The 13469-nt window shown below is 35.4% G+C and overlaps 1 protein-coding gene across 2 annotated transcripts in view; it reads right to left on the reverse strand.

Annotated features, from left to right (window-relative positions):
* The window catches only part of Rab5 (RAS oncogene family member Rab5), a 124945-nt gene that overhangs the window by 33840 nt on the left and 77636 nt on the right, over positions 1 to 13469 (reverse strand). For both annotated transcript variants that reach the window (XM_090388100.1, XM_090388099.1), the window contains exons 3-4: positions 12657 to 12808; positions 2530 to 2652 (exon numbers count right to left, since the gene is read on the reverse strand). In XM_090388100.1, the coding sequence (XP_090244226.1) occupies positions 2530 to 2652; positions 12657 to 12808 (275 nt within the window). The remainder of the gene's footprint in view (positions 1 to 2529; positions 2653 to 12656; positions 12809 to 13469) is intronic.

Here is a 13469-nt window from a genome sequence, read left to right on the forward strand (position 1 = left end):
CCACAGGGACCACCCCTGAGTCCAAAGGTGCTCTCAAAATTACAGCTAACAGGTTACTTACCTCTTTACTGCTGCCATTATAATACAACTGGATAATTCCAACCATGCCAGATGCCTTTTTGTTTAGCTTCGATAGTTTCTCTTCCACTTTCCTCTCAGTTCCCACAAAGTCATTTAGCTTTCTGTCAGAATTTGATAAACATCTGGCATCCCCTTCCCTAAAGTGTTCCTCATGTGTAAATGTAGATGCAAAATACCTATTCAGTTTGTCAGCAACCTGAACAGACTCGTCAACAGTTAAACAAATGATATTAATCTCCTTCCTTCTAGTGTTTACATAACTAAAGTTTTTTGCTGTTTTTCTTTTGTATCCTTTGCCAAAGACTTCTCATAATCTGCCTTAGTTCCCCTAAACTAGTCTTCAATCAAGCCACAAAAGTGACCCAACTACAGACTAGTTTATATTTATCAGAGGCTTCTGTATCACCTGACAATTTATATGCATCCCATGCATTTTTCTTCTCTTTGCACGAGTCATTAGTAGCTTCTCATCAGAAGTTTCTATGATTTAGTTCCCGAATGCTTCCCATTTAGAATTTGCCATTAGTAATATCACTTGGTCCCACTGCACAGAATTAAAAAAAAAAAAAAAAGTCTGAGACCACCTCCTTTACGAAAGCAAAAACCCTTCCCCATATCCTTGATGGTAGTTACATCTTTAAGTAAATCCCACAATAATACACTGTGATCACTGCCACCTGGTAGTTCTTTTATCTGCAGATTCTTAATGCATGAATAATCACTGCTGATAATCAGATTGAGAGTATTGCTCTCTAGCTGCTTCTGTAACACGTTGCTGTAGAAAACAATCATCCAACAAAACCACAGAAGCCTTGCTAGCATGTGAGTGACCAATCCACAAGTTCCAGTCAATATTTGGAAAGCTAAAATCTCCAATTATAAAACATTCTGATTTACTGTCCCCTCTATTTCTCTGTATGGTTGTTCCATACAGAGAAATGGATGATTTTCCATGAGAACCTTTGTCAAGCAAGCCTTGAAATTCCCACCACCTTGTTTTCCAGGCTGCTGGATGTTTCAATAGAAGCAGTTTGTTTGTATGTAGGTTTTACGACGCAAGGCCATAATGTGCCTAATAGAAGCAGTGCAAGAATCACTTGCACTTCTTCTTGCAATTGTAAATCTATTAGTCTGCATATTTCCCATGGCTAGCAGTTTTTCAGCCCACTTAACTGCCTCATTAGCATCAGCAAACATTTTTACACCCCTTCTATTGAAGGCAATACCACCCCTATAAAGGTCTCTCCAGTATTTCAGTAAAGATAAATCAATAGTTTTATGCCATGTAAAATAGAAGAGTAAAACAGAAGACTTTAAACTACCAAAGATAATGGGCAGTATTTGATACTATATGTTGTGCTCAAATTTTTGATTAACACAGTCACTGAAAAGCACACAACAGTTAAAAAAATAAATAAAATCCAAATAACAACTGCACTCTCAATGAAAGAATCTGCATGAAATTCACATTCCACTATTTTTAGAAAAAATTCTCCCCCATAATTAAGTTCAAATGTACTACTAACTGGGAAGTAGAGTACATGTTAAGGCGCCTCCATAGCCAGGTGGGCAGGAGCAGCGGTTTATAGCATACACTTCTTGATTAGACCAGGATTCGAGCCCGTGACCACCAAATATGGAGGATGCGGAAAGGTCAGGGAATGACCGCCGCATATCCCCAGTGTCTACATGGCCTTAGTTGCTAATGCTCCTAAAAACCAAATAACAAACAAACAAGTACATGTTAAATTACAGAATATTTTACAGTTAAGATTGCCTGTAAGATATTCTGTATGTTCTTTATATTATTCCTATCAATATGCTTTCAGACCATTAGTGACAGGTCTTTGTCAAATAGTTCTTTCAATTGCCTTTACATTAGTATGTTCCTCGTGCATGTTTTTTTAGGTCTGCAGAGCATAGATGATGATCACTGAGACTTAGAACTTTTAAAAATCTATCCTGTGCTGGAGTATTAATCTGCTTCAACTCTGTTCAAGATTTTCCTTTGACATTTCCAGTCTTTTTTGTTTAAGAATTCTTGGCACAAAAGACTGATTACAGCCAATCTTCTTGGAAAGAAGATTGGCTGTAATCAAAGCCCATCCCTATAAAGAGCAATAATTACTTTTCTTCCTCTGAATTAACTGCTTGTATGTCACATTACTGTTGAATAGAAATTAGTAGTAAATGCTAGCAAGTGCATGCCCATAAACTAAGGCGATGCTGTCGGGTGACAGTTTCACATATACTAGAAGATACTACTGAAATAACTTAACTTTAAGGGGATCATGCAATTTTTGTAGCTGCTACTATGTACGAATATATATTTTTTTCAAAATTTTTCAATGCAAGAAAAAAATATTTTGCATTTTTTTTTTTTTTTTATCAAAAATAAAAAAGGGACTTGACAAGCAATAATTACTCAAGGTATTTGTTCAAACTCACCTCATACTCAACAGCTCTTTTATTTGCGAGGTCTGCTTTATTTCCAGCTAGTGCAATGACAATATTTGGGCTTGCCTGACGCTGAAGTTCCTTCACCCATGTTTTTGCTCTACTAAATGTATCCTAATGAAGATAAATTAAACAAAATTTAAACCACTTTACAGAATAAAAATGATGAAACAAGTATCTAAGAGCATCTAATAAGAAATTAATTTATGCATGAAATAGTCTTATTCTGAATGTAATAGTTTTGCAAAGACAAAAAAAAAAAATAAAATAAAAATAACTTTTGATTCAGTTACATTCTGCCACCATTTTGGATTTTCAGATTTTATTTCTTTTGAAGATCTATTTTCTATAGAAGAAAAAAATCTATTTTCTTCTGAAAATAGATTTTCAGATTTATTTTATTTTGAAATGAAGCCATGGATGTTAGATCCAACTGGATGCATGCCGGATCTGCTAGTGAAGAAATTCAAGAGCTTACTGAATTAAAATGTAACAAAGAATGCAAATATAAATTCGAAAAAGATGGAATGGCTGAGTTGTGGGGATCAGGAACAACTAAACTTCTTTATCCAACAATGTGGTCCGAAATGGCCAAAGTACTACTTTGTTTTCCAACATCTTATATGGTTGAAAGTGGTTTTAGTTCAGTAAATAATATATTTACAAAGGAAAGAAACAGAATTGATATATGTTCAAGAGGAGACATTACAATTAAACTTACTAACATCATACCAAACATTGAACTTTTAGATAAGAAACATCAAGCTCAGTGATCCCATTGAATAAAAAAAGTAAAGTATTTTCTTGTTTAAAATTTCATGGGGGTGATTTAGGAGAAAAAAAAAATTGTCTAAAAAAGCCCCTTCGGGGGAAGACAATTAAAAAAAAAATGTTGAGAAATTCTGATATACATGAAAATTCCAAGCAGGCATAAAGTGATTATCCCATTGTACAATCAGTGATTACTGAATTATGACCACCCAATTCCATAATGGACTATGCCACGTAGCATGCAGTATAAAAAGCTAAACAGCTTTGTATGCTACAGCAGTGGTAATTTGCATCTGATTATGAAAGAGATAAAATGGCAGTTTTGAAACATAGTAAATATATCACAGCGTTTCAAAAGGGCATGACTGTGGGAACTTGTGCATTTCAATGTGGGTGCTTCCACATTGAAACAGCATGTTTTTCATTTGCTCACAGCCCACTGCGATTAACGGTTTAACAGTGTTAAACGGATCAAACCACCTTTCACCGACAGAGCTATAAAGGATTACACAAGGTGAATGTTTGTGACAAGCAAAGGGTACAGCATGTTGTATGGGCTGAAAACAGCAGGTCACTGTGTGACAGCTGAAATTACAATACAATATGAAGAATGCAAGAATGAATGATAATGCGGTACACACTCAGACATATGGGACTCCACAGCAGATGACCCAAGACATGCTGTCCTCACCACTAATCACTGTCAACAGTGAATGCTGTGGAGTCAGCAATACACTGGTTGAATACTGAAGGACTGGAAAAGAGTGTGCTGGTCAGATAAGTCCAAATATCTAGCACAACAGGAGTCCATGGACCCATCATGCATGGTGCCCACTATCAAGGCAGGTGGTGGTTGCTTAATATGAAGTACGTTTTGGTGGCAAAAACTAGGATCTCTGGTGTGTATGGACCAACGTTTCACTGGCAAAGTCTATTGGCAGATCTTAGGAGCCCATTTGCACCCCGTTGTGTTGCATTTTTTTTGGGAGCAGAAATGGGACCTTCCAAGATGATGTGCCATGTCATTGGGCCCACACTGCACAAGTGGTTCAAGGAACACAGTGAAGATATTACCCATCTTGATGGACCTCCAAATTCACCTAACCCCAATCCAACTGAAAACCTGTGGGATGTTTTAGAACGTGAAGTGATGTGTATGGACATGCAATCATCATCTATTCAGACATTGTGGAAAGCCTTGCAGGCAGCATGGCTGCAGATCCCTACACACACCTTCAGACATCTAGTGGAGTTGATGCCTAGGTGAATAATGACTGTTATCCAGGCAAACATTGGCCCAACACAGTATTGGATAGGTGGTCATAATTCAGTGATCACTCAATGTATAAGGCAATGGTTAGGCTGTATCTTGAGTACTACATTCAGGGATCTGAAAGTCCCATCTTAAGAGCGATGTGCTTGCTAGAATGAGCACAAGAGAACAGCTGATTGAGTTTTTTTTTTTTACGGCACAAAAATGACTAGGTTATAATGTGCCACAACAAACAGAGAACAGAAAAAAAGTATCAATGGTGTAAAGGGTATATTTACCATAAATGAAAGATTTCTGTTCAGCAAGTTGTAGCATTTGGAGACTAGGCACCTGCAATTATTAGTATTAGCCAAACAGTGCAAGAATCTGCAAGCCTTTGCTGCTCCAGCAAAAAAAAAAAAAAAAAAAAAAAAAAAAGTAGATAAGAAAATAAATTATTTCTCTCCTCATGTGGGTAACTATCCAGTTGATCTTTGAATTTCTTCAAACTGTCTGCCACAACTAACTGCAGAGGTAATTGTTCCAGTAATTAACAACTTGCTGGCTAAGAGGAAACTTCCTATAATCTAGTCTAAACCTCTTCCCCTGTAATTTGAATTTATGGCCAATAGTTCTGAATTCTTTATAACAGTGAAAATTCTGCCTTCATTCATTTTACTAACCCTTCTCAGAGCCTTATGATACTGGCAGAAACTCTTTCGGCATCTTTGTTCAAGTAAATACTGCCTCTACCAAATATTCCTACTTATCAATGTAGGCTGCACCGATAAAAATATTGCAGAGTCCTCAAGTCTTGAGTTAATACACAAGGATTTCAATAAGGTTCTATGTTTATCCAACAAACTGCTTGGTTGTGTTCATTTAACACTGTTAATACCCACATGAACAATAATGCTTGCTTTACCCTCAAAATTCTGTTGGTAACATCATCAATTGTTGCTACCGGAAAATACACATTTGTTCTGGTCCACCTATCTTTATTACAAAAAATAGTTTGTTTCTCTGACAACAGAGTCTCTCAATAAAACCAACTCTCCTTCAACCAGAGCAGTATACGCTTTACTATTCTGTTCTGGAATCTGAATTGGGGGAATATCACTTGCCAGGTCACAAAATACTTGAGTTCCTTATGAGCTTCCAGGTAAATTTGTTTCTAGGCAAAGCATTTATTTCTTCAGTGACTCAAATTCTTCTAGTAATACACCAAGTTTCAATTTCAGATCAGTACACTGCTTACACAAGTAGCAAAGAAAAGAAGTCAGATGACCATGGTTTTGCAACAAACCACACAAGCAATAAACTCATGGTTCACCACAAATGCCCTCAAGCATATCTTTCTGAGCCATGATGTCCTTGGACAAAGTATTGAAAGTGGATCTTGTAACAACCATTATTTAGGTAAAACTGGAACTTTTAAGATTACAAAATTTAAATATTTAATACATTACAGAATTTAAATTAACAAAGTATTATAGAAATTAAGTCTTACCAAAATTTTATCCACTATAAGTTAAAATTAAGCTACTGTAATTATCAGAAAGAATTTAACTTAGCAGGAATACTTTAGAAAAGTTAAAAATTAAATTTACAAAATACTGTAGAAATTAATTTCACAGAGTTAGTGAAATAAGATTTAAAAATTGCAGAAATTAAATTTATTAAATTTCTGTGCACAAATTTTTTCGTGCATGCACTATATTCTGGAATGCAGTTGAACTGCACCAGGGTCCCAGCTTGACAGGGATTCCTCATGAAGGTTTCGCATATTTCTGGAATATGAATTATGCTTCAAAGCTTTTAGGAATATGTGCAGGAAAACTTGTAAGATCCACAGCACAGGCAATTCAAAGAAATTATTTCAAAAAAAAAAAAAAACCTCCTAACCCTTACTGATAAGAAATCTCTGTCTTATCTTATTTAAAAGAGAAGCCAGGAATCATCTACCTCAAAGTAGTACTGTAATTAAGAATGAATGGTTCTTTCATACATAATTATTTTTCATTTTCAAATAAAATGATTCTCTTTGTAAATAAAAATTACATGTGGAAATTCTTTTTTAATTTTATTTCCTGTGCATATCATATATAAAATGCAACAATAAAACAATTTTTAATGAAATGAAAAAATAAAATTAAAAATGTGAAAGTATTTATCAAACAGACTGAAGAAAAGACTCGTATATTCTATTCTTTGTTTTTATTAAAAACCTCAATTTTGTACTTAATAGGTCAATAGTCTTCAATAACTTTATTTTAAATCACAATAAGTTTGCTTGTTGAAAGTCTAAATTTATGTTATGGATATAACTAGTACTAGCCTTTGAGAATGAGCTTCTTCTCTCGGAGCTCTCAAGTGCTTTTACTTTACTAATATTATTACGCAATTGAAGGATTATTCTCTGAATGTTCACTTTATTTTATAAAATTTGTTAATTTTCAAAAATGGTTTTCTAATTTATACGTAAAAATCAACCTTCTAATAACAATAATTATTTTTTATGGTGACTAACCCCACACAACAGAGTGAGGGAAGCATAAAAAAGTGATAGTCATCATTCTGTGCACTGGGGAAAAAAATTTAAGAGGGAAGTATGATCCTTACTCATTCTTGGACAACACATATGTAAGAGGTCAAAAATTCAAAATGGAAAAGGATGGCTGTGAAAGTGGATAGCTTAAATAAATTTAAAGGATTACACAAATCATTAGAGGAATGGAAAGATAATGTTTAAACAAGTGCTAATGTTGTATAAGCTTGCTTCTTCTCATCATTTGCCACTACTGAAACTAACTTTTATTTTAAAACAAAAATATATTTCTTCCATATGCTTAAAAATATTCCACAGGATTCTCCATATGCACTTATGTATATGGAAGTATCTAATAGGTTGTCGTAATGATTTTTATACTATTTCATAAACTTAAAAAAAAAAATTAATAGTTGAAAAAAATATACAGATAGACCCTGCTTTATGATGCTTCAATTTATGCATTTCACATAAATAAAATAAATTTTCTGTTTATACTCCAGCACAACAACCAAGTCAGCAGAGTTTACAATAAATCGTCAATACAAATATTTATCGTATTTAGTAGTCACGGGCTTGAACCCCGGTCCACTCAAGGAACGCGTGTTATGCACTCTCGCTCCTGACCACTGGGCTATGCCTTTTTAAAATAATGAAAAAAAAAATTTTTAAAAAAATATATATAGATATATATAAAAAAAGAAGAAAAATTTAAAGCAAAAGCATAAACGCAGCACAGGAAGTGGGTACCTAGATGGCGCTAGTGTCGATGTCAGTTGCTTGCTCCTTGTCCATCAGTGTGCATGTGTTGAGCTGTGCCTTAAATTTTAATAATTACCTTGTGTTCATTAGTTCCTTACTATTTTAAATAAATTGTGCAACCATGTCTTCTAAGTGTACTGGTGAATCTGTGCCTGCACATGTTAAAAAAAAAGCTGCAAATCCAACAATTGAAGTGAAAATGGATATTATTCGCCATATGGAATCTGGCGAGCAGCATTCGGAGGTGTGCAAGACCCTAAATTTAGTACCTTCTACTGTTACGACCATTATGAATAATGCTGAGAAGATCAAGCAATCATATATACATAAATTGTTAATGTAAGCATTTCTAGAACACCTTATTTAAGGAGTGAGACAATGGAGAAGTTATTAGTGCTATGATAGACGATATGAACCAAAATAACATTCGTGTAACATAGGCAGTGGTTATGGACAAGGCTAGGAGCTTGTTCAATGAAATTAATGAAGAATTGGGAGGGACTGAATCATTTTTGGCTGGCAGGAGCTGCCTTCCCTGGTTTAAAAACCGGACAAGAATTCACAATGTAAAAATTACTAGTGAGGCTGCTGGCACAGACACTGCAGGTGCTGAGGAATATTCTCCCATATTCCAAAAGTTAATGGATGAAGGCTGCTACACCCCAAACTTGGTCTTTAACGTTAATGAAACGGGCTGTACTGGAAGAAGATGCCTGGTAGGACATCTATAGCCCATGAAGAGAGGTCTGCCCCTGGTTATAAGGCTGGAAAAGATCGACTTACATTACTTCTGAGTGGTACATCAGGCTCTTTTAAGTTAAAGCATGTTGGTAGTGTACCATTCAGAGAATCCATGTATTATGAAGGGCATTGTGAAGACTACTTCCTGTTTTCTGGCACTCTAATAAGGCATGGGTAACCCAGACCCTTTTTAGTGAATGGTACACTTCATACTTTTGTCCAGAGATGGCCCAATTTTGTGCAGCAAACAACTTGCCCAAAAACGTTGTTTTAGTCCTCGACAATGCTCCAGGACATCCAGCCAACCTTGAAGATATCCCTAACGACGCTCTGAATGTGAAGGTAGTTTATTTGCCACCCAACAACATTCATTGTTGCAGCCAATGGATCAGGGCATGTTATTGCAACCTTCAAGGCGTATCAGGGTTTCATTGCAACCTTCAAAGGGATTGTCGAGGACTAACTCGGTGAATTTGAGGGACTACTGGAGGTCCTACAACATCCTTAAGGCCCTAAGTAACATTGCTGTAGCCTAGAAAGAAGTGTCGCAATCATGCATGAATGCTGTTTAGAGGAGATTGTGGCCTGATGCAGCATCTTACTTTGTATTTGCACCAGTTTCAGCAGTGGCTAAAGATGTCACTCAGATGGCTCAGGATGTTGGCCTTGGCAAGGTTGACATTGATGATGTCAATGAGTTGCTGCAAAGCCATGGTGAGCCTCTTTCAAAGGAGGACAGATGAGCTGGCTGCACAACTGGCCAAACAGGATTCTGAGGAGGAAGAGCAGGAGATTGTGCCAATTAGGACCCTCACTACAAAGATACTTCAATCAGCTTTGGCACAAATACAAACAGGCTGTGAAACTGTGATAATGAACCAGACTGGGAACGCAGCTCTTCCATCCAAAGAACTGTTACTAACATATTGAAGTCCTACTACAATAACATATAGTAGTAGGGCTTCAACATGTTAGAAGAGAGAAAGACTCAACAATTGTCACTACTGCAGTTCTTTTCTAGGGCCAAAGAACCTGCAGAACTGGTCAACCACCATCAGGCCCATCCCATTAATGCCACACCATTACACCACTGTTAAAGAACAATAAGGTAGGCAGACAGTGGTGTTACTACATACTCCAAATCTGGCTCTACAGGAATGAAGTACTAAGTTAGTTTTTTTATTTTATTACTTATATCTATAAATATTATTTATATCTCAATTATAAAATAACCACAAATATTAAATATAAACAACACTTATATTAACTCTTATGGTTCAATTTTCATAGTGAAGGAACCTATCTCATTAAAATCCATAAGTGTCACCAAAGATAAGCATAGGAGCAGAAGAATCCTTTTTGCGAGGTATAAGACAAGACTGGGTTTTAGAAGGATTGAAATCAACTAAGTTGTCTTTGCCCCACTGGAGATCGGCATTTAAGGAATTGGTAGCAGATTTTCGAAAAGTTGAAGCTGATTGAGCAGGACAAGGTTTCTCAAAATGGAAAGTCGAATGCAATGTGCTATCATCGGAAAAACTATGGATAGGATTTCCAGTCAATGGAAGAAGGTCATTAATATACAAGAGGAAAAGAGTGAGAGAAAGAACTGAACCTTGGGGGGGACACCGGTATTCAGTGGAAAAGTTAGAAGACAGAGAGCCATCACCCTCAGTGAGCGATCAGAGAGAAAACTGGATAACCAATTACAAAAAACAGTTGGCAAACCATAAGATGGAAGCTTGTTTAGAAGACCTTTATTCCACGACTGAAAGCCTTTGAGATGTTAAGAGCAACTGCTTGTGTTTCACCGAACTTTTCCATTGAATATGTTCATGCATTAGGGTTAGCCTTATAGTGCAAGTGAGCCACAGGCTTTTGCTGCATCAGCCCCTCCCAAAAAAAAAAAAAAATATATATATATATATATATATATATTTTTTTTTTTTTTTTTTTTTGGTAGATAAGAAAATACAAATTATGTGCTTCCCTCCTCACACAGTAACTAGCCAGGTGACCTTTGAATTGTCAGCCTCCTATCTGTGGAGGCAGCAATTTGTTTCAGTAATCCAACAACCCACTGGCTAAAAAAAAAAAAAAAATTCCTGCAATCTAGTCACTGGTTGCCTTGTATTTCTTAATTACTGTGTTAACTTTAAGAACTGCAACACAACAGAAACAAAAGGGTTCCTCGCTGCTAATGCAATGTCCTAGTGCTTTGCTTTTCAGGTCTGCAAATGTTAAAACATTCATCCATTCATATGCAGCAACTCTACTTTTGTGAAATACCAGATCAGGCTATTTGAGACATTTGTCCAGCCATTCCAAACTTTAACTGAATTTTTTTTTTTTTATAACAGTGAAAATTCCACTTGCATTCACTTTACAAACCCCTCTCAAAGCCTTATACACTTCACTCAGGTGCCTCCGAGGTGCCTGGTTGCCAAGCTGTGTAGTCCACATAATCTACGTATCATTGCTTTTGCAGTCTTTGGATCCATTCAAGAGGCTCAATGTATTTTTGATGTGAAAATATCTTTGGCGGCACCCACGACATTTTCGGACAGAAGCAAACCAATTGGTAACAAAATTTTCTTACGGAAATGATGCCACTTCCGTCTCTTAGTATGAAGGACACTAACTCAGTCACTGACGTTGATTCGGTAGAGAAAGTTTTGGGTGTGAGAATAAAACATCATGTTGTTCATACTAAGAGGTGGAAATAACATCACTTCCTAAATGACGCTAACTCAGTCTCTAACGTTGATAATCCGAGCCAAAGTCTAGACGGCTCCACCCAATGAGCCCAAAATTGTTTTTCAAATTCATTACCCATACCGACCCCATCCGAACCTATTTTTATCCTGGCCCAACTAACTTTTTATATAAATAAAATCACTAGCATTAGTTTCTGAAGTTTCATAATAATAAACTCTCAGATTCAAAATTCAATATTAATAATTATCCAAAATAATTATCAATATTAATTATAAAAAAGTAAATGTAATAAATTTTACATAAATCTAAAATGTATATTTCCTATTATTAAACTTGTCACAATCTATTTTTGTATCCGTTTCGCTCTGAGCAACAGTAATTTGATATTAATACAATTCTAAAGCAAATATTGACATCCACCTCTACCAGCCACCTCTTCACACTTTTTATTGCAAATTGTTGTGCAGAAATAAAATAAGTCAACACTGTTGTTACTCTCGATGCTCTTGCACTACTAATCTGGCTGCACTACTGGCAGGTTATTTCCATGAAAGAGTACAAATTTCTGTGAATTTTGGAGACGTTGGCGAAGTGCACCTTATTGGCCAATTAAACGTGACAGACAAATAATACACATTTTTTTTCTAAAAAACCTTTAAAAATTTAAATACATAAATAAGTAAGAAATAGCCCAGCCCGAAATGTTTGAAATAACAATTCACTTTGATTATATAGTAGTTATACTCCTAAAACTAGTAATGTATAGTATATAATTAACCAGGAGTATGTTAGTAGTAATAATTAGTTAACTGCTAACTATTACTGTTTAATTTTAGTAGTAACAATTACTAACATTAACTAACAGCAAACAGGAGTATTCACTGGTTCATTAGTAGTAATAAAAGTTAACATTTTAACTATTGTCACTGGAAGAGTTAGTAGTAATAGTAGTCATTTACTGTTATTACTACTGACAACTTTTCCAGCATTGTACTTCTTACTCCAAAGTTGGAGTAAGTCTAAGAACTTTGTTGCTGCTGTGACATAAATTGGCCATCACCTTCAAGATTAGTAGGATTATTGACTTTCGATCTTCAACCGGTACCATTCAACTATAAGTAGCGAGGGTGAACCAGCTACTTACTCTACTGAATCATCATTAGTGACTGTATTAGTGTCACTTAGGAAGTGACGTAATTTGCGACATTTTCATTCCACATTTTTGCCAAAGATGTTCTGTACACAAAACATCTTGTGTGTACAGGGTACACCGTGCTTTTTTTTTTTTAACTGACGAGCTAAAATGAAAGTGCTACACAAACTTACCTGATTAGTGATGTCATAAACAACAATAGCTGCTTGTGCCCCTCTGTAGTACATTGGTGCCAGACTATGATATCGTTCCTGTCCTGCAGTATCCCATATTTCAAATTTTACTGTTGTATCATCTAGACACACAGTCTGTGTCAGGAATGCAGCTAGAGTAAATATGCATGACAAATAATGAATTTGTTTTTATCCATTATATATATTAATGAAAATTAATTTTTTTACATCTCAAACTCTTAATTAATCTTTTTTCAAACTTTTTAACTCTCAAAATTAAAAACAATGGAGATGGTAACTATCATATTTCTTAAAATACAATTGAAAATTACATCCACAAATCAACTCCTAAAGCAAGCATAAATACAGTAAATATTATACCACCAAAAATAAACATATCCCTTCATTAGCAGCCATTTAAACATAAAGGAATATTTTTCAGTTATAAGCCCTCTACGAAACACTACAACTATAAATATATTTTTATCACTTCATGAGCTAAATAAGCTGGAATCTACAGGTGGCTAAATGCACGCACACATATCTATAACATTTAAATAATATTCACATGTACATAACAGTGACCTGTCTACCTTCATCCACTGATCCACAGAAAATGATTCACATTGAAAAATCCCATACAATTTACATAAGAATATCAAATTAAGGTAGTGGCTTCCAACCAATTACTTGCAGAGCAATTTCAAATAGCCCTTGGAAGGTTCTGAAAAGCTTTTGATACTGTTTGATAATACAGAGTGGTTATCAATGGACACCACTTCTCCACTAACAATGTTGTTAGCAGAGTCCCAC

The sequence above is a fragment of the Mastigoproctus giganteus genome, chromosome 13, assembly GCF_048544385.1.
Source record: "Mastigoproctus giganteus isolate SK-2022 chromosome 13, ASM4854438v1, whole genome shotgun sequence".
Lineage (NCBI taxonomy): Eukaryota > Metazoa > Arthropoda > Arachnida > Uropygi > Thelyphonidae > Mastigoproctus > Mastigoproctus giganteus.